Source organism: Erpetoichthys calabaricus, chromosome 15 (genome assembly GCF_900747795.2).
Source record: "Erpetoichthys calabaricus chromosome 15, fErpCal1.3, whole genome shotgun sequence".
Classification (NCBI taxonomy): Eukaryota; Metazoa; Chordata; class Cladistia; order Polypteriformes; family Polypteridae; genus Erpetoichthys; species Erpetoichthys calabaricus.
Genome location: NC_041408.2, coordinates 89,850,759 through 89,871,746, shown reverse-complemented (window position 1 = coordinate 89,871,746; position 20,988 = coordinate 89,850,759). Strand labels below are relative to the sequence as shown.

The following is a 20,988-nucleotide window of genomic DNA, read 5'->3' as shown; positions in this document are numbered from 1 at the left end:
GGTGTTTGTAATTATTTAGTATTGTCCATACTTTATGGATTAGTAACTTTAGCAGGTTTTACTTTAGCACATGAGCTCATGTAATTGAAAGGATTCTAGGATTACACTCAATGTCAGTGTGTGTGTCAGTATATGCGTATATGTATGTACCGTATCTGCTCATGTATAAGTCGGTCTTGAAACCCGAAAAATCAATCATAAAATCAGCCCCCGACTTAAACGCCCGTTCAAAAACACAACACTTATTTTTTATTTTTATCTTCTTGGTTTGGACATGTGCAGAGGAGAAATGCTGAGTATATCGGGAGAAGGGTGCTAAGGATAGAGCTGCCAGGGAAGAGGAGAAGAGGAAGGCCTAAGGGAAGGTTTATGGATGTGGTGAGAGAGGACATGCAGGTGATGGGGGTGACAGAGCAAGATGGGGAGGACAGGAAGATATGGAAGAAGATGATCCGCTGTGGCGACCCCTAACGAGATCTTCTGGCCTCCTCCAATGTGGCACCAGTTTCTCAGACACATTGAATTTTGTTACCAATTTCTTTTGCCACTTAAGCGACTTTTAATTTTAAACCAGCTTTATATTTTCTTCTGATCGAATGCTCCATCGTAGATAAGGGATGCTCTTACGATAAAGGTGTATGAGGGTGTGAGATACAAAAACACAAATCGGTGCAAACGTTGCTTCGGAATAGTTTGGGTGTTACAGTGTGGTCACGTAGGCACAATACATGGAAAGAAAAGGCCGTGTGCTCCGTGGTTACTCTCTCAGGTGGGCATTAGCATATCGTAATCCCTTCTACCAGTAGCATGAGTTTTCTGCATTCGACTTACACGACCGACATTATAAAATACCGGAAATTATACAGTAAAATCAAGACGCGATTTATCCGCAAGTATATACAGTATGTACTATGGAACAGATTGACTTGCAATATCCTAACAATAGGTGTGGTGCCAACCTGTTTGTGAGGCAACAAAAAGGGCAGAAACAACTTCAACAAAATAAACAGGTGCTTGGCGGTGCAGTAACTCACAACAAAGGTATAGCCAGTCGGTGTGGGTCTGACTGGGGAGCTCCATCCTGTCAAAGGCTTGGGTCACAAGTGAGTACCTTCTTCTGGGGTCGGCTGTGTTTATTTGTTCTGGACCGGAAGGGGAAGGACCTTTTGGAGTAATGGGGAGTCATCTCCTTTGCTGAGCTGTGGAGGGAAGAGACTGGACAGTTAGTGACAGTGCCCCATCTTGTCCAGGGGTGGAACTGCATACCTGATCAAAGCTGCCAAGGTGATCTTCAGATGCACATACCGTGAGTATTCAGACCCTTTCACTTTTTTTTTTAACAGTTTATTTTGTATCTTTATGTTAAAATTGTTCAGATTCATAGTTTACCCACATTGAGCAGCACACAATACTCCAGGATGAAATAGTGAAAACAAAATATTAGAAATTTTTGCAAATTTGTTCAAAATCTAAAACTGAAATATTTCTTTTGACACAAGTATTCAGACCCTTTGCTTTGGCTCATGCGAGTAAAAACCAAGCCGTGAGGTCAAAAGAACTGCCTACAGAGTTTTGAGACGAGATTGTGTGTCTCGCACAGAACTGAGGAATACTGAAAACAAAAACTTCTGTAGCATCCCAAGAGCTCAGTGGCCTCCATAAATTTTAAGTGAAAAACGTTCGGAACAGAGCTGGCCACCCAAACAGACTGAGCAACCAGGGATTGAAGGGCCACGGTAAGAGATATGACCGAGAATCTAATGGTCGCTCTGGCAGAGCCCCACATAACCTGTGTGGGGATGAGAGAAATTTCCAGAAGGACAACCATCACTATAGCACTCCACTAAACCGACACTATATATCATTGTTGCCTCTCAGTAAAAAAAAAAATTGGGAACGCCCACTTGGAGCTAAAAGACTCGGAGACTGTGACAAACAAGAGTCTCTGGTCTGATGAGCCCAAAGGAGAATGGCAGAAATACAGACGTGCAAAGCTTGTCACGTCATACCTAAGGTGACTCCAGACTGTCTAAGGACTGAGTAAAGGGTCTGAAAACTTAATACATTTGCAAAAACGTCTAAACTCGTGTGTTTGGTTTGTCATTCTGGGGTATTGAGTATTGCTTGTAGAGGGAAAAATAAATGTAAATTATTTTAGCACAAGACTGCAACAAAGCATTGTGGGTAAAAAAGGAGTCTGAATACTTTCTGAATGCACTGTTTCATACACTGTGTGTGTATACACACACACACACACACATTATACATATAATATATAATATATACACACACATATATATACAGTCATAAGGAAAAGTTTGGGAGCCCCTCTTAATTTTTTGGATTTTTGTTTCTCATTGGCAGAGTTTTCAAAGTAGCAACTTCCTTTTAATATCTGACATGCCTTATGGAGACAGTAGGATTTCAGCAGTGACATTAAGTTTATTGGATTAACAGAAAATATGCAATATGCATCATAACAAAATTACACAGGTGCATAAATTTGGGCACCCCAATAGAGATATGACATCAATACTTAGCTGAGCCTCCTTTTGTCCTCTAGACGCTGTCCTCCTATAGCCTGTGATGAGTGTCTGATTCTGGATGGAGGTATTGTTCACCATTCTTCATACAAAATCTCTCCAGTTCAGTTCAGTTTGATGGACAGCCTGCTTCAAATCATCCCATAGATTTTCTCTGATATTCAAGTCAGGGGACTGTGACGGCCATTCCAGAACATTGTACTTCTCCCTCTGCATGAATGTCTTTGTAGATTTCCAACTGTGTTTTGGGTCATTGTCTTGTTGGAATATCCAACCCCTGCGTAACTTCAACTTTGTGACTGATGCTTGAACATTATCCTGAAGAATTTGTTGATATTGGGTTGAATTCATCCGACCATCGACTTTAACAAGGGCCCCAGTCCCCGAACTAGCCACACAGCCCCACAGCATGATGGGACCTCCACCAAATTTGACAGTAGGTAGCAGGTGTTCTTCTTCTGCCTTGCACAGCTCTTTTTGTTCTGACCAAATAACTCAATTTTTGTCTCATCAGTCCAACGCACTTTGTTCCAAAATGAATCTGGCTTGTCTAAATGAGCATTGGCATACAACAAGCGACTCTGTTTGTGGCGTGAGTGCAGAAAGGGCTTCTTTCTCATCACCCTGCCATACAGATGTTCTTTGTGCAAATTGTGCTGAATTGTAGAACGATGTCCAGATACACCATCTGCAGCAAGATGTTCTTGCAGGTCTTTGGAGGTGATCTGTGGCTTGTCTGTCACCATTCTCACAATCCTGCTCATATGCCGCTCCTGTGTTTTTCTTGGCCTGCCAGACCTGCTGGGTTTAACAGCAACTGTGCCTGTGGCCTTCCATTTCCTGATTCCATTCCTTACAGTTACAGAAACTGACAGTTTAAACCTCTGAGATGGCTTTTTGTAGCCTTCCCCTAAACCAGGAGACTCGACAATCTTTGTTTTCAGATCTTTGGAGAGTTGCTTTGAGGATCCCATGCTGTCACTCTTCAGAGGAGAGTCAAAGGGAAGGAAGCACAACTTGTAATTGACCACCTTAAATACCTTTATATCTCATGATGGACACACCTGTCTATGAAGTTCAAGGCTTAATGAGCTCATCACACCAAGTAATCAGCATTGAGCAGTGACAGGCATTCAAATCAGCACAATGACAAGGGGACACACATTTGTGCACAGCCAGTTTTTCACATTTGATTTAATTTCATACAACTAAATACTGCGTCACTAAAAATCTTTGTTTGGAAAACACAGCAGTACTCAGATGTTCCTAGGAAATGAAAGACAGACCACTGTTATCTTTATTGTTGAAAGGAGAGTCAATTATTATGCAGGCTGAGAGGGGATCCCAAACTTTTTCATACGACTGTGTATGTGTGTGTGTGTATATGATAGATAGATATAGATATGTTTGTTTATATGTATTTATATATTATTTATATTTACAGTGGTGTGAAAAACTATTTGCCCCCTTCCTGATTTCTTATTCTTTTGCATGTTTGTCACACAAAATGTTTCTGATCATCAAACACATTTAACCATTAGTCAAATATAACACAAGTAAACACAAAGTGCAGTTTTTAAATGATGGTTTTTATTATTTAGGGAGAAAAAAAAATCCAAACCTACATGGCCCTGTGTGAAAAAGTAATTGCCCCCTTGTTAAAAAATAACCTAACTGTGGTGTATCACACCTGAGTTCAATTTCCGTAGCCACCCTCAGGCCTGATTACTGCCACACCTGTTTCAATCAAGAAATCACTTAAATAGGAGCTGCCTGACACAGAGAAGTAGACCAAAAGCACCTCAAAAGCTAGACATCATGCCAAGATCCAAAGAAATTCAGGAACAAATGAGAACAGAAGTAATTGAGATCTATCAGTCTGGTAAAGGTTATAAAGCCATTTCTAAAGCTTTGGGACTCCAGCGAACCACAGTGAGAGCCATTATCCACAAATGGCAAAAACATGGAACAGTGGTGAACCTTCCCAGGAGTGGCCGGCCGACCAAAATTACCCCAAGAGCGCAGAGACGACTCATCCGAGAGGTCACAAAAGACCCCAGGACAACGTCTAAAGAACTGCAGGCCTCACTTGCCTCAATTAAGGTCAGTGTTCACGACTCCACCATAAGAAAGAGACTGGGCAAAAACGGCCTGCATGGCAGATTTCCAAGATGCAAACCACTGTTAAGCAAAAAGAACATTAGGGCTTGTCTCAGTTTTGCTAAGAAACATCTCAATGATTGCCAAGACTTTTGGGGAAAATACCTTGTGGACTGATGAGACAAAAGTTGAACTTTTTGGAAGGCAAATGTCCCGTTACATCTGGCGTAAAAGGAACACAGCATTTCAGAAAAAGAACATCATACCAACAGTAAAATATGGTGGTGGTAGTGTGATGGTCTGGGGTTGTTTTGCTACTTCAGGACCTGGAAGGCTTGCTGTGATAGATGGAACCATGAATTCTACTGTCTACCAAAAAATCCTGAAGGGAGAATGTCCGGCCATCTGTTCGTCAACTCAAGCTGAAGCGATCTTGGGTGCTGCAACAGGACAATGACCCAAAACACACCAGCAAATCCACCTCTGAATGGCTGAAGAAAAACAAAATGAAGACTTTGGAGTGGCCTAGTCAAAGTCCTGACCTGAATCCAATTGAGATGCTATGGCATGACCTTAAAAAGGCGGTTCATGCTAGAAAACCCTCAAATAAAGCTGAATTACAACAATTTTGCAAAGATGAGTGGGCCAAAATTCCTCCAGAGCGCTGTAAAAGACTCATTGCAAGTTATCGCAAACGCTTGATTGCAGTTATTGCTGCTAAGGGTGGCCCAACCAGTTATTAGGTTCAGGGGGCAATTACTTTTTCACACAGGGCCATGTAGGTTTGGATTTTTTTTTCTCCCTAAATAATAAAAACCACCATTTACAAACTGCATTTTGGGTTTACTTGTGTTATATTTGACTAATGGTTAAATGTGTTTGATGATCAGAAACATTTTGTGTGACAAACATGCAAAAGAATAAGAAATCAGGAAGGGGGCAAATAGTTTTTCACACCACTGTATGCTGTATCCAAGCATATTAATAGAAAGTTGAGTGGAAGGTAAAAATGTGGCAGCAGAAAAAGGCGTATAAGCAACAGGGATAACCACAGCCTTGAGAGGATTGGGAAGCAGAGCCCATTGAAGAATTTGAGGGACTGTGGCTGGAGTCGGTTCAAGAGCCACCACACATACACACACACACACACACACACAGACATGTGTATCGGGGACGTGGGCTACAACTGTCACAGCATTCCTTGTGTCAGGCCACTCCTGAACCAGTGACAACGTCAGAAGTGTCTTACCTGGGGGCTAAGGAGAAAATGGACTGGACTGTTAAGAGCTCGGTGGTTCAAAGTCCTCTTTACAGATGAAAGTCAATTTTGTATTTCAATTGGAAATCAAGGTCCCAGAGTCTGGAGGAATAGTGGAGAGGCACAGAATCCAATTTGCTTGAGGTCCAGTGTGACGTTTCTACAGTCAGTGATGATTTGGGGAGCCATGTCATCTGCTGGTGTTGGTCCACTGTGTTTTATAAAGTCAGCGCAGCCAGCCGTCTGCCAGGACATTTTGGAGCACTTCATGCCTCCTTCTGCTGACAAGCTTCATGAAGATACTAATTTCATTTTCCAGCAGGACTTGGCACCTGCCCACACTGCCAAAAGTACCAACACCTGGTTTAGTGACCATGGTGGATATCACTGGGCTTGATTGGCCAGCAAACTCGCCTGACCTAAACCCCACAGAGAATCTATCAAGAGGAAGATGAGGGACACCAGAGCCAACAATGCAGACGAGATGAAGGCCACGATCCAAGCATCCTGGGCCTCCATAACACCTCAGCAGTTGCCACACAGATCAGGCTGATCACCTCCATGCCACACCACATTGATGAAGTAATAATAATAATAATAATAATTCATTACATTTATATAGCGCTTTTCTCAGTACTCAAAGCGCTAAGTAATTCATGCAGAAGGAGCTCCGACCGAGTGTTGAGTGCGTACATGGACAGACTTTCAGTAGGCCAACATTTCTGTATTAAAAATCATTTTATGTAATATTCTAATTTTCTGAGATACTGAATTTTGAGTTTTGATAGATAGATAGATAGATAGATAGATAGATAGATAGATACTTTATTAATCCCAATGGGAAATTCACATTCTTCAGCAGCAGCATACTGATACAATAAATAATATTAAATTAAAGAATGATAATAATACAGGTGAAAAAAAAAAAACAGACAATAACTATGTATAATGTTAAATATTAACGTTTACCCCCCCTGGTGGAATTAAACAGTCGCATAGTTTGGGGGAGGAACGATCTCCTCAATCTGTCTGTGGAGCAGGACAGTGACAGCAGTCTGTCGCTGAAGCTGCTCTTCTGTCTGGAGATGACATTATTTAGTGGATGCAGTGGATTCTCCATAATTGATAGGAGCCTGCTGAGCGCCCTTCGCTCTGCCACAGATGTTAAACTGTCCAGCTCCATGCCAACAATAGAGCTTGCCTTCCTCACCAGTTTGTGCAGGCGTGAGGCGTCTTTCCTCTTAATGCTGCCTCCCCAGCACACCACTGCGTAGAAGAGGGCGCTCGCCACAACTGTTTGATAGAACATCTGCAGCATCTTATTTTATCTTATTTTCATTACCTGTAGGCCGTAATCAGCAAAATGAAAAGAAATAAGCGCTTGAAGTCTATCACTCTGTGTGTAATGAATCTCTGTAACACAGGAGTTATACTTTTTGAATTACTGAAATAAATGAACTTTTCGATGATATTCTAATTTATTGAGATGCACTTGTCAGTATATATACTGACATCAGCCACAACATTAAACCCACCTGCCCAATTTTGTGTTGGCTCCCCTCCTGCTGCCAAAACCTGTCCCGGCATGGACTCCACGCGACCCCTGAAGGTTTCCTGTGGCATCTGACGCTAAGTTGTTAGCAGCAGATCCGCTAAGTCCTGCAAGTTGTGAGGAAGGCCCTCCATGGATTGAATTTGTTTTTCCAGCACATCCCACAGATGGACCGAGAGCTTCGGAATTTGGAGGTCAAGCCAACACCTTGAGGTCTTTTGTCATGTTCCTCAAAGCATTCCTGAACAGTGCTTTCAGTGTGGCAGGATCCTTTCTTTATCCTGCTGAAAGAGGCCACTGCCATCAGGACATATCATTGCTAGGAAGGGGGTGTATGTGGTCTGCAACAACCTTTAAAGTATCGGGACCCCCCCTGACCTCCAAATCACTGAGTTCAGGTGTTCCAATCACTTCCATGGCCACAGGTGTATAAACTCAAGCACCTCGGCCTGCAGACAGCTTCTACAAACATTTGTGACAGAATGGGTGGCTCTCAGGGGCCCAGTGAGTTCAAGCCTGGTACTGTGAGATGATGCCACCTGTGCAGTAAGTCCATTTGTGAAATGTCCTCACTACTAGGTATTCCATGGTCAACTGTCAGTGGTATTAGAACAAAGTGGAAGTGATTCGGAACAACAGCTACAAAGCGGTAGGCCACGGTGATTACGAGCGGGGACAGCACATGCTGAGGTGGGCAGAAGTCACCACCTTTCTGCAGAGTCAACAGCTACAGACCTCCAAAAGTCAGGAACAGTGCAGCGTAGAGAGAGCTTCATGGAAGAGGGTCTCCATGGCCGAGCAGCTGCAGCCAAGCCTGACATCACCAAGTACAATGTAAAGCAGGGGTAGGCAACGTCGGTCCTGGAGTGCCGCAGTATGTGCAGGTTTTTGTTCCAACCCAGTTCCTTAACGAGAACTCAATTATTGCTGATGAAGCACATATTGCTTAAGTGACATTTTAATGCTTCATTTTAGTGGTCTCGCTTGTCAAGGTTCTCCAACCTTAATTGCTTATTTCAATCTTAAACTGCTGCATTCAGTGTTTTAATTGCTCCTTATTAGCAATAAGATGTAAAACAGGGGTAGGCAATGTCGGTCCTGGTGAGCCGCAGTAGCTACAGGTTTTCATTCAACCCAATTGCTTAATTAGAAACCAATCATTGCCAATCTCAGACCTTATTTAATTTTATGGCTTGTTAGTCTGTGCAATGTAAGGCTTTTATATCGTAGATTTTTTTCCTTTCCAAGGATATCATCCAAATGATTTGAAGCCTAAAACAGATCATTTTCAGTCTGTCACATTTTTCTATTAAGTGTTTTATTAAATCAAACCGTGCATGATGAACACACACAGATGTAATTGGAAAAAAGCTAGCTGGAGAACTGCTGGCTGCTTTGTCTTTTACATCTTATTGCTAATAAGGAGCAATTAAAACACTGAATGCAGCAGTTTAAGATTGAAATAAGCAATTAAGGTTGGAGAACCTTAACAAGCGAGACCACTAAAATGAAGCATTAAAATGTCACTTAAGCAATATGTGCTTCATCGGCAATAATTGAGTTCTCGTTAAGGAACTGGGTTGGAACAAAAACCTGCACATACTGTGGCACTCCAGGACCGACGTTGCCTACCCCTGATGTAAAGTGTCAGATGCAGTGGTGTAAAGCCCACCAGCCACTGGACTTGAGAGCAGGGCAGACGTGTCCTCTGGAGTGACGAATCGCGCAATCCAATGGACGAGTCTGGCCAGGAGAACGAGACTCACCTCACCTGACTGCACTGTGCCAAGTGTACAGTTTGGTGGGGTGGGATTATGGTTGGGGTTGGCCCCTTAGTTCCAGTGAAAGGAACTCTTAGTGCTTCAGCATATAAAGCCATTTTGGACAATTTCAAGTTCCCAACTTTGTGGGACCAGTTTGGGGATGGCAACATGACTGTGCTGGCACCAGGGCACAAAGAAAGGTCTATACAGAAATGGAGGAGCGAGTTTGGTGTGGAGGAACTTGACTGACCTGCACAGAGAGAGCCCTGACCTCAAGCCGGCAGAACACCTTTGGGATGAATTCAAGACTCCGGAGACTGTGAGCGAGCCAGGCCTTCTCGGTCAACATCACAAATGCTCTCCTGGTCACAAATTCCCATCAACACATTCCTACACCTTTGTGGAAAGCCTTCCTAGAAGAGCTGAAGCTGTTAGAGCTGTAAAGGGTGGGCCGACTCCATATTAAAGCCTATGGATTAAGAATGGGATGGCATTAAAGTTCATGTGGGTGGAAAGGCAGGCGTCCCAAAACTTTTGGCAATAGAGTGTATGTGGTAGGTGTCAAAGTAGGCGGAGTGGTGGCTCTGAGGCCAGGGATCTGCACTGGCAATCGGAAGGTCGCCGGTTTGAATCCTGTAAATGCCAATAGGGACTCTGCTCTGTTGGGCCCTTAACCTGCAATTGCTGAGCGCTTTGAGTAGTGAGAAAAGCGCTATATAAATTCAAAGAACTGCGGTGGGTTGGCACCCTGCCCGGGATTGGTTCCTTGCCTTGTGCCCTGTGTTGGCTGGGATTGGCTCCAGCAGACCCCCGTGACCCTGTGTTCGGATTCAGCGGGTTGGAAAATGGATGGATGGATGAAATTCAAAGAATTCTTATTAAAGTAACATCCACATGAGTGCTAGGGCATGGGTGTCAAACTCCAGTCCTGGAGGGCCGCAGTGGCTGCAGGTTTTCATTCTAACCATCTTCTTCATTAGTGACCCGTTTCTTCTGCTAATTAACTGCTTTTGCCTTAGTTTTAATTAGCATGAATCAGGCCCCATAGTTGTCTATTTTTCTTTAATTAGCAGCCAAACAATAATGAGACACAAACAAGCCGCCACATGACCAGCTGTGCCAATCACACAATTTCTTAAAATAAAGGTGATGGTCACGTTAAGGTCGAACTCTCAGGTCACCAAAACATTTTGACGATGTTCTTAGAAAAAACAGAAAAATCAACAGTTTTGGAAATGTCTGCTGTGGCAGAATAAGAGCGGCAACAAGCCATGGAATTAAATAACGGGTTTAATTAACAGCAACAATCAGCTTCTCATTAAGAGATTGGTTGGAGTTTGAAATCTCAGTTTAGCTGGTCATCTGTCGGCTTGTTTCACATCTCATTTCTGTTTGGCTGCCATTTAATGAAGAAACAAATAAATTCAGAGGACTGAATCCTTAAAAACAGGGCTATTAAACTGAAAGGGAAAGAAGTTAATTAGCAGTGAAAACTGGTCACTGATTAGGAAAAGGGTTAGAATGAAAACCTGCAGCCACTGCGGCCCTCCAGGCCTGGAGTTTGACACCCCTGGTCCAGTGCATCACACTGTCTCCGCTGGCTTGCTTCTTTCCAATTGTGCATTCTGCTGCCAAACTCCTTCCCAGGTAAACAACACACACACACACAGCCGGCTATCCATCCATCCATTATCCAACCCCGCTATATCCTAACTACAGGGTCACGGGGGTTCTGCTGGAGCCAATCCCAGCCAACACAGGGCGCAAAGCAGGAAACAAACCCCGGGCAGGGTGCCAGCCCACCGCAGGCCATTCACATGATCTAAAAGAAAATATGATTTGTCAGACCAGGCCACATTCTTCCATTACCCCTTGCTGTAGTCCTGATGCTCACGGCTGTCAGCGCTTTTGGCAGCAGATGGGTCAGTATGGCCACTCTGAGCGGTCAGTGTTTATGCAGCAAACTGCAGTGTCCTGTGTGTTCCGACTCCTTTCTCTCATTCATTTTTTTCAGGAATTTGTGCTGCAGGAGCTCTTCTGTAGGATGAGCCGAGCTAGTAGGAGAAACATAATAACACGTGAGCACAGTCTGGAGTGCCAAAGCAACTTCTATAAGTGAGAATGTTCCGGTCTTTGATTTTTACTGAACTTCATTATTGTTAGCTGATGGGCAAAAACATTAAATGTATCCATTTGAAGTTAAACTTGTAACAAAGTGGGCAAAAAGTGAAGGGGGTCTTGACACTTTGTGAATCCACTACATCCACACTTCCTCTTTTCTTATTTCGTTCCAGGCCACGACTTCAGGCGAGGAGTGACCTTGCTAATGTCTTTTTATTTAACAAGACGGAGCCCCTCCACACTTTGCCAGGTTAGTCAGAGATTTCCTGACTGATGGATGCCCTCGAATGGGCTCCGCGCTCCCCTGACCTTACGCCTTGTGGGGCTCTATCAAAAGCAAGGTGTATGCCACTAAGCCCCGTAACCTGTCACAGCTTGAGGAAAGAATCCGCACAGCCTGCAGCGAGGTCGGGGAAGAGCTGCTGCAAAACGTCGGCGAGGTGGCTGAAAGTTGTCGAAGATGGAGTCACTCATGTGGAGCTATACAAGTAGACTTCAAGGCGTTGGAACGTGATGGTAGGCCTAGCAAGTAAAACTGCAACGACTCCTTTGTTGATGCTAGAAATATTAATAAACTCAGTTTCTTGTGTAATTTTTAGGAATTTATTAAAAGTGTATAGTGACTTTTGGGACACCCTGTATACTGTATACATTACGGCCAAAACCCGAAATCGGCCAAAATGGGAAGTGTCTGGTGTGACAGATGTCTGGCTGGGACGCCCCTTCACCACATCTGCCAGGGGGACAAGGGTGGGAAGCCCAGTATCACCCCCTGGATGCTAGCTGGCAGCCTCCCTGGGTTGCAGCGGTGCCTCAGACTCCCCCAGGGCTTCATGGGGGTTGGAGTTCTGTGCAGCATTGTGGGGTTCTGCAGGCGCCGCCAGGGAGCAGTTGGCCCCTTTTGGGCACTGGTTTCGCCTTACCCGGAAGTGCAGCCGGATGTCACCAATCATCCACCTGGAGCACTTCCAGGTACCCAATAAAAGGGAGCCAGCGACCACCACTCAGCGCCCAGAGTCGGGTGGAAGGAGGACGAGGCTGTTGGAGGAGTGTGGTGACTCAGTGCTCAGTGCTTGGGACTGTGTTGTGGCTTGGGGGATTACGGGGAAGACGTACACGCCAGCTGAAGAAAAATAAGTCTTTTTATTTTATACGTGCCTCCTGTGTCGAGTCTGTGCCGGGTCAGGTGCGATATAGCGCCTTTCTTACATCAGTCAAATCGGGAGATGGCCAATGTCCAGTCTTTCCTTGATTTTGGGATTTGGCCAGCCAGTTTTGCGAAATAGCATGGGGTGATCGGCCAAAGTCGGAAGTAATAAAGGCATGAGCAGACTTTGGATAAGTGAATTTAGAAAATGGATGGATGGACAGATCGACCCTCAAAGCTATTTAATCAAATATAGGGTCTTAGCAGTGTTGCCAGTTGGGCGGTTTTCACGCCAAATTGGGCTTCTTTTCAAGTACCGTTGTGAGAAAATTTAGGTGGTTGCGGTTTTTGGGCTAGTTTTAAAAGCTGTGTGTGTGCGAGTTTTTGGGCGATAGTTCAACCTCACGGATGACGTTGTATCCAACGGTTATTGTATGCCGTTGTCTGAAAATAAATGTACGGACTTGTATTCTTTCAAAGATACGTTTCATTGATTATTTGCTAGTTATCGGTTACATCGAACACTGATAAAAAGTTTGGAACGTCTCGTTTAATCAAATCGTTATCATGGGTAAGTGGTCAAAATACAAGCGGATGAACTGTCCAGAGTGGGGAAAAAGAAGCGGAATTTAAGGACTGGATCTAGAGAATTCCCAGCAGACACTACAAAAGCTTTCTGCAAGTATTGCCGATGAGAAACTCGTGCTCATCGGGGTGATTTGCGCAAACTGAAAAGCACAGTCGCAAAACACAGCCCCTCATTCTAATGCTCGAAGTCTTTTTGACATCAGATGTCAAGTCGGCGGAGACGGTCGTTGTTGACAGCACAGTCAAGGTTGCTGAACTGCGGTTAGCTGTACACATCTACGCTTCACCAACGGAAGACAATGACAGTGATGACCTCGATGCTTTAAATTTCCCCTAGTTGACAATATTCTAAAACGTATATCCTTTCCTACAATGCTGTTAAGGTATTTCTTGTTAGAAGCCAACATTGTCCTACAGCCAGACACAAAATGGTGTCTTGCACCTTGAATACCACGAACAATTCATTTTATTGTCTGTTTGTTCTACACGTACTACGTTTATTTGTTTATGCTTTCCTTTTAGCATGATTCTTATTTTATGGCATTTGCATTAGCTCTGGCACTGTTCCTTAATGTCACTGTGAATTTCCCATCGGGATTAATAAAGTATCTATCTATCTATCTATCTATCTATCTATCTATCTATCTATCTATCTATCTATCTATCTATCTATCTATGCTGCACTGAATGTCATGTTGTGTCACTGGCTGTGACTGACATTATAGTGAAGGAAACGAATTTATGCAGTTTGCTTGGAGAAAATATAGAATATTTTTGCAATGATCTTCAAATACAAGAAAACTGCAGTAGTGGAAAAATGATGTGTTTTGATTATATTTGTTATATTGCTCAATTTGTTAAGTTTTATTGGGCTAGTTTTGGTACTTTTGGGCTACTTGTTGGCCTCAGCTTGGCAAGAAAAATGCAGACCCTCTGGCATCGCGGGGTCTATGGGGAACTAGAGCAAACTCTAGCAGTTTAGGGCACAATGCAGGGTCCATGTCCACACTCACTCTTAATTGGGCCACTTTATAGTCGCCATATACGATACAATTTATTTGTGTGTAGCCCAAAATCACACAAGAAGTGCCGCAACCGCAATGGGCTTTAACAGGCCCGGCCTCTTGACAGCCTTGACTCTCTAAGAAGACAAAAGAAAAACTCCCATAAAACCCCTTGTAGGGAAAAAATGGAAGAAACCTCAGGAAAGGCAATTCAAAGAGAGACCCCCATTCCAGGTAGGTTGGGCGTGCAGTGGGTGTCAAAAAGAAGGGGGTCAATACAATACAATACACAGATGAGAACAAATCCTCAGTACAGTATAAAAATTAAAAAAATTAGAAGTATGGAGCAGAATTTAACAGTAGATGATATCACATAATAAAATTTAGATATATTTAGAGTGCTGGAGACCTCATCCATCAAGCGGCCTCCCCATATAACTTGGGGCTTACTTGTCTGAACTTATCATGACTTACAAACCAGAGCGCACATTAAGATCTCAAGATGCCGGTCTGCTTATGATTCCAAGGATTAATAAAATAACAGTGGGAGGTCGAGCTTTTAGTTACAGGACCCCTAAACTGTGGAGTGGTCTGCCTGCTACTATAAGAGATGCCCCTTCGGTCTCAGCTTTTAAATCCCGGCTGAAGACTCACTACTTCAGTTTAGCACACCCTGACTAGAGCTGCTGATTAACTGTACAGACTGCATCTCTGCTGTTAGTCATTAGCACTTAAACATAAGTAACATGACAGTTAGAATTGGATACTAACCCTCACTTATTCTGTTTTTCTTTTCGGTACTCAAATGTGGCACTTGGTGCCACTGCCCACCTGCCAAGTTGTTTTGCCTGCCTAAGGAAAAGTCATCCCAGATGGAGGATCGCAGGAATCGTGGGAGAGAGGGGTCCTTTCATCGGATTGGCTGGCCCAGCACTGTTTCAGCTGTGGAATGGCCAAATGGGGGAGGCAGCTTGAAGGATGAGGTCTCCAGGACTCTATACAAATACAAATCTTATTATGGGATATATCATCTACTGTTAAATTCTGCTCTGTACTTCTAAAATTTATATATTTTTTTTTTTTTTTTTTATTTCTTACTATATTGAGAAATTGTTCTGTGTACTGCATTGTATTGTATTGACCCCCTTCTTTTGACACCCACTGCACGCCCAACCTACCTGGAAAGGGGTCTCTCTTTGAACTGCCTTTCCTGAGGTTTCTTCCATTTTTCCCTACTAGGTTTTTTTGGGAGTTTTTCCTTGTCTTCTTAGAGAGTCAAGGCTGGGGGGCTGTCAAGAGGCAGGACCTGTTAAAGCCCATTGCGGCACTTCCTGTGTGATTTTGGGCTATACAAAAATAAACTGTATTGTATTGTATTGTATATAACTCCAAAGGATTTGGGAGCGAGCAGAAGAGCCGCCCAGAACAAAAACTGTCCAAAGACAAGGGCCAGGCTTCATTCTGAAGGTCTTCTGAAGCTTCAAGAACACCCACACTTCACCACCACACCAACGTTTCCTCGCGACCTTACCGGTATAAAGTTAAGGCGGAGATGTCTTCGTTTTCGGTGTTCGACGGTGACGGCATTGCCTGAGCCCGCAGCCTTCTGACCTGCGCTCGCCAAGAGTGTGGAAAAGGCGCGCGCGGGAGTGTTTAAGGGCGCGCGCGCGCCTGCCTGCCTTCAGTGGTCGGTACGAGGCCACAGGCACGTGTGGCGGGTGACGCTCCAGCCCTTGTTTGGAAATGTTGGCTTCAGGCGGTCGGCCCCTGAGTGACAGCCCCCGGAGAGGGGAAAAGGACTGGAAAGATTTGCACTCGCTAACTTGGCAGTCTCAGGGGATCGGGAGTAGAGGCTTCTACGCGCACAGGCATGGCACAAGCTAAAATACAAACGAAAATGCTCGATGTGGAGAAGAACAGCCGCTTCAGTCGCTCCGTCTCCATGGCGGACCGCTCAAGTCGGTTACTCGAGTGTTTGGATCTGCTGGAGCTCAGGTAAAGAAAAAAAAAAGTGGTCGGTATTCTGAGCCCCTCGGGGTCTTCCGTTCATCTCACTGAAAACGAACAGACAAACGCCACATGCATGATGCCTGGACATTCTCGTCTCGCAACACGTACGCCTTTAACACGCTTATACAGCACATAGCGTTCAGTCAGCAGGCAACAAGTGTGTGAGTGTGTGTGTTTATGTGTAATTGTTCAACCGGGTCTAAAAATAGTTAATTCAAGCAGCTGTCCGGATGATTATCCCGAGTTGCTAAATATAACGAATCCGAGCTGCTCGTGACACTCGGGGGAAGCCAAGCGGGGACGACACGCCCGTTACTAACACACATGGGCACCACGAGCGAGCGGCCGGGCGCGGCAGGCACTTTTAAAATGCCCCGATACGCGTTATGCCTTTCTTATGTTTAAAAAGCAAAAATCGTGCCGCAATTAAAAAGCAGCGATGGTTAACTAAGCGATACGTGCGCGACAGCCTTCAGACCCCGCCGCGAAGCTCGTTGTTGGAGAGAGAAGACACTCCGTGATGTCGATAGCGCAGAAATTACAGGCGTGCTTGACTGATTTATTTAAATCCGCAACAGAACTACGCTCCAGTTTTTGAGAGACGAAGGTTTAAAATGAAAAACAAAAGTCTGAATTAGCGTGAGGCGCACACTTTCCTGGTGTTTGGTGATGTAAAGATTTGCATCATAAGGTAGAAGTCCGTAATAAGCAAGAATAGTTGCAAGTTAACATTGTAGTACTAGGGTGTTGTTCCCTGTTAGCCATTATGAATGTAGAGAAAAGCCAAGCAAAAATGACACCTTTTATTGGCTAACTAAAAATTTGATTACATCTTGCCTGAAGAAGGGGCCTGAGTTGCCTCGAAAGCTTGCATATTGTAATCTTTTTAGTTAGCCAATAAAAGGGGTCATTTTGCTTGGCTTTTCTCTAAGTTAACATTGGAAATATGACAATGTGCGCTTCCATTTAAATGGCATAATATTCTCCATTGTAATACAAATCAGTAATATGCTACCCTCTCATAGTTCCCTGAGTTAATCTGCATTAGGCCCTGCGTGTAGGCCCCCCAACCTGCAGGGGAAAACCCTGGGGGCCGGTGACAGAACTGGCACTCCAGCCACCATAAAAAAAACCTTCCACTGTTCCACCATTCCATCTGAACTGGTGTGGTGCTGAGGTGTCACCAGTCGCATGGCTGCACCCGGGGTCCTAATCTGGGATCCTGAGGTGGTTTGTCATGTAATGGACGCAGCAATGCGCCTGCTCCTAACCTCCTAACTGGGGGGAGTGCCAGGTCTTTAGTTCAAAAGGGCAACCCCCTGTGAACTGCTGTAATTTTCTGTAGGTATTTATTTAGCAATTGCATTTTGAACATATGAGTAGAAGACTTGACATATGGCTGATGCAACACGAGTAACCTCGTGGTTAGGGTTACAGGTTTTTTTTTTTTTTCATTGATTTTTTGATATTGTTTGCTGTTGTCCAAACTTTGGGCACCAAAGACCAGGGGTGTCAAACTCCAGTCCTGAAGGGCAGCAGTGGCTGCAGGTTTTCATTCTAACCATTCATTTGTAACACAAAAAAGTGAGGTATCATTTTAGACTATTTCAAGGTCAGTTCTGACCCTTTTACTAAAGATCTACCATCTATGACTGGGGTCACCAACTCCGGTCCTGGAGGGTCCCAGTGGCTGCAGGTTTTCATTCTAACCTTTTTCTTAATTAGTGACCTGTTTTGCTGCTAATTAACTTCTTTTCAATTCATTTTAATTGACGTGCTCTCGAAGACTCAGACCCCTCAAATTGTTTCTTTTTCCTTACTTAGCTGCCAAACAATGAGATACAAAATGAGCAAAAACATGACCAGCAAACTGTGTCCATCATACAGTATCTGAAAAATAAAGAAAGATGAAGCTCTCAGAAATGTTGATCTGCTCAGGACCCCAAAATATTTTAGCAGTGCTCTTAGAAAAGAGAAAATCAACAATTTCGGAAATGTCTGCTATTGCACAAAGAGAGCAGCAACAAGCCATGGAATTAAAGAACGAGTTTAATTAATGACAAGGATCAGCGCCTAATTGAGCAACTGGTTAGAGTGAACTTGGTTGGAGTTCGAGGCCCTGACTTCAGTGGTCTTCTGTTGGCTCACTCACTTAACATTTAATTTCTGTTTGGGTGCCATTTAAGGAAAGAAATGAAGCAAGTCAGAGGAACGATGAAGAAATTCAGGGGGAAAAATCTTTAAAAAAAAAAAGCAAGTCAATTAAAATTAACTTGAAAGAAGTTAATTAGCAGCAAAAAAAGGTCACTAATTAAGAAAAAGGTTAGAATGAAAACCTGCAGCCACTGGGACCCTCCAGGACCGGAATTGGGGACCCCAGTCATAGATGGTAGATCTTTAGTAAAAGGGTCAGAACTCAAAAATAACATCATATTTGTAATCACTGACCTTGAAATAGTCTAAAATGATACCCCACTTATTTGTGTTAGAAATTGGACATTTGTAACCTTCTGGGGATGGCCTTCAAAGGGCTAGGACCCTGGGTGTCATTGGGGGGGGGGGGGAATGATTACCCAGGGTCTACTGTGTGGGGGGCAGGAAGGGACCCACAGAGACTGCTTACCTATAGGGCCAAGAGTTTTGTGGTACACCCCTGGCTAGGACCACCAGTAAAAAAAATCAAATATCAAAAATGTTATCATATTTGTGATTAGCCAAAACATCCTCCGAGAGCAACTTCTCCCAACCATCCAAGAATAGTTTGGTGACCAACATGATGGAGCACCAGGCCATAAGGGAAAAGTGAGAAGTAAGTGGCTTGGGGAACAAGATGTTGAAATTTTTTGGGTCCATGGCCAGGAAACTCCCCAGACCTTTAATCCCATTGAGAACATGTGGTCAAGAGGCAGGTGGACCAACAAAAACCCACCAATTCTGATTATGCAAGAATGGGCAGCTGCCATCAGTCGGGATTGGGCCCAGAAGTTGATTAACAAACAGCCTGCCAGGGCGAATTGCGGAGGTCTTGAAAAAGAAAGAAGGGCCAACACTGCAAATATGGACTCTTAATGTCATTGCCTTTGAAACTCATGAAATGTTTCTAATTCTACTTCAGTATCCCAGAGAAACATCTGACCAAAAGATCTAAAAACACTGATGTAGCAAACTTTGTGAACACCAACACTTGGGTCATTCTCAAAACTTTTGGCCACAACTGTACATCCCATTAGTTTTGCCATTTTTGTAGTACTGTATCTACACTGGCATGTGTTGCTGACTTCAGTGATGAAGGTTAACGCTGAAAGGTAACATTAACATTGGCAAGGACACTGGTAAAGGTGCCCGTGTAATTGACACCCTGCAGTGTCAGAACATCAGAGGTGTTTTGTGGTGCTACATTTAACAGATTTACAGTAAGTTTAATTTGTACAGGACATTCACCGGTAGGACGCTTCATCTGTAACGCAGTCATTGCCAGAATTCCAGTGAGGCATCGAGGGCACAGGACTAAAATATTCTGTCATTGGGTTCTTGACGATGTCGGGGTGTATTCTACAATAAGATTTAATATTGGCGTCATGAAAAAAGTGACCAAATATGGAACGGAAAAAAAAAAAACAAAAAAACACTTCCCTGATAGTTTTCTGCTGAGCATTATAAAAAGTAACATTAATGAATTATTGCAGGGTATCACGGTGGTGTAGTGGTTAGTGCTGCTGCCTCACAAGGGCATCATGGGTTCATATTCGGCGCCTTTTCATAATCCGTGTGTATGTTCTCTCCATGTTGATGTGATGTTTTTTTTCAGGTATTTTGTTTTCTTTTTTTGTTCATCACCACTCAGAGTTGTGTGTATTGTGTTGGTTGTTAGTCCTATAATGGCCTGGTGTGGGTGTGTGTGTGTGTTGGTGCAGTGGGCCGACACCTCATCCACAACTGGTTTCTGTCTTGTGCCAGATTTTGCTTCTGTAGGTTGCTGTATCCCTGGAATAAAGCAAATTTGAGAGTGTTATTTGTTCATAATAAAAATCATTATTTGGCTTCTACTGTGGCCTTCCCTTTTATAGTGACAGACGACCAGAGAATATATTTATTATTTCTTTCAGTTGAATAAACTTTGTTTACTTCTGTCTTTTTAAAACAGGGTTGAAGCGTTACGTGATACAGCTACTGCTATGGAGCAGGAGAAAGAAAACCTGTTGGAACAAATTCAGTCTCTGCAAACAAGTCAGGAAATGCGGACCATTAGTGACGGTAGGAGCTCTCGGATGTGTTTTGCATTTCTGTTACAAGGACACGTCTGTTTAAACAGCTCCTTATACAGCAGAGGAGACTGGTCCTAATAAGCAATGATACCCTTCCATAATTCACAGCACCGCTTGAAATAATCAGAATAAACAGGCCTCCAAATTTGACTCTGTCTTAGCAAAACCGATCATTATTTGATCATTCTTGGAGACATATTGGAGATGCTTCGGAGAATGGACAAAACTAGGAGGATTTCCAAGACATCTTGTCATGTCTGCTCATAGAGGGGAGTCAGCAGTTTATTTATAGAACAGATCTTCTTATCCGTGTTGCAGTAAATGACAGCATTCTTTTTGTTAGAAACTTTGAACTTAATTATATAAATGGCATTGAATTTGTTTTTGGCAACCATACATCTACTTCCATAAACTCAAAATAATTACAAAATATAAAATGAAACACAAGCACAAAAAACATGTAGTTAATACAGAAAAATATATTCTGTGTGTGTATATATATATATATACAGTGGCGTGAAAAACTATTTGCCCCCTTCCTGATTTCTTATTCTTTTGCATGTTTGTCACACAAAATGTTTCTGATCATCAAACACATTTAACCATTAGTCAAATATAACACAAGTAAACACAAAAT

The 20,988-nt window shown here is 43.4% G+C and overlaps 1 protein-coding gene across 1 annotated transcript in view; it reads left to right on the top strand.

Moving 5' to 3' along the window:
* The first annotated feature begins 15,722 nt into the window (after positions 1-15,722).
* bag2 (BCL2 associated athanogene 2) overlaps positions 15,723-20,988 on the top strand; it is a 9,028-nt gene continuing 3,762 nt past the window's right edge. Inside the window, exons 1-2 of the mRNA XM_028820435.2 lie at positions 15,723-16,071; positions 20,231-20,340. Of these exons, the coding sequence (XP_028676268.1) occupies positions 15,947-16,071; positions 20,231-20,340 (235 nt within the window). The 5' untranslated portion in view covers positions 15,723-15,946. The remainder of the gene's footprint in view (positions 16,072-20,230; positions 20,341-20,988) is intronic.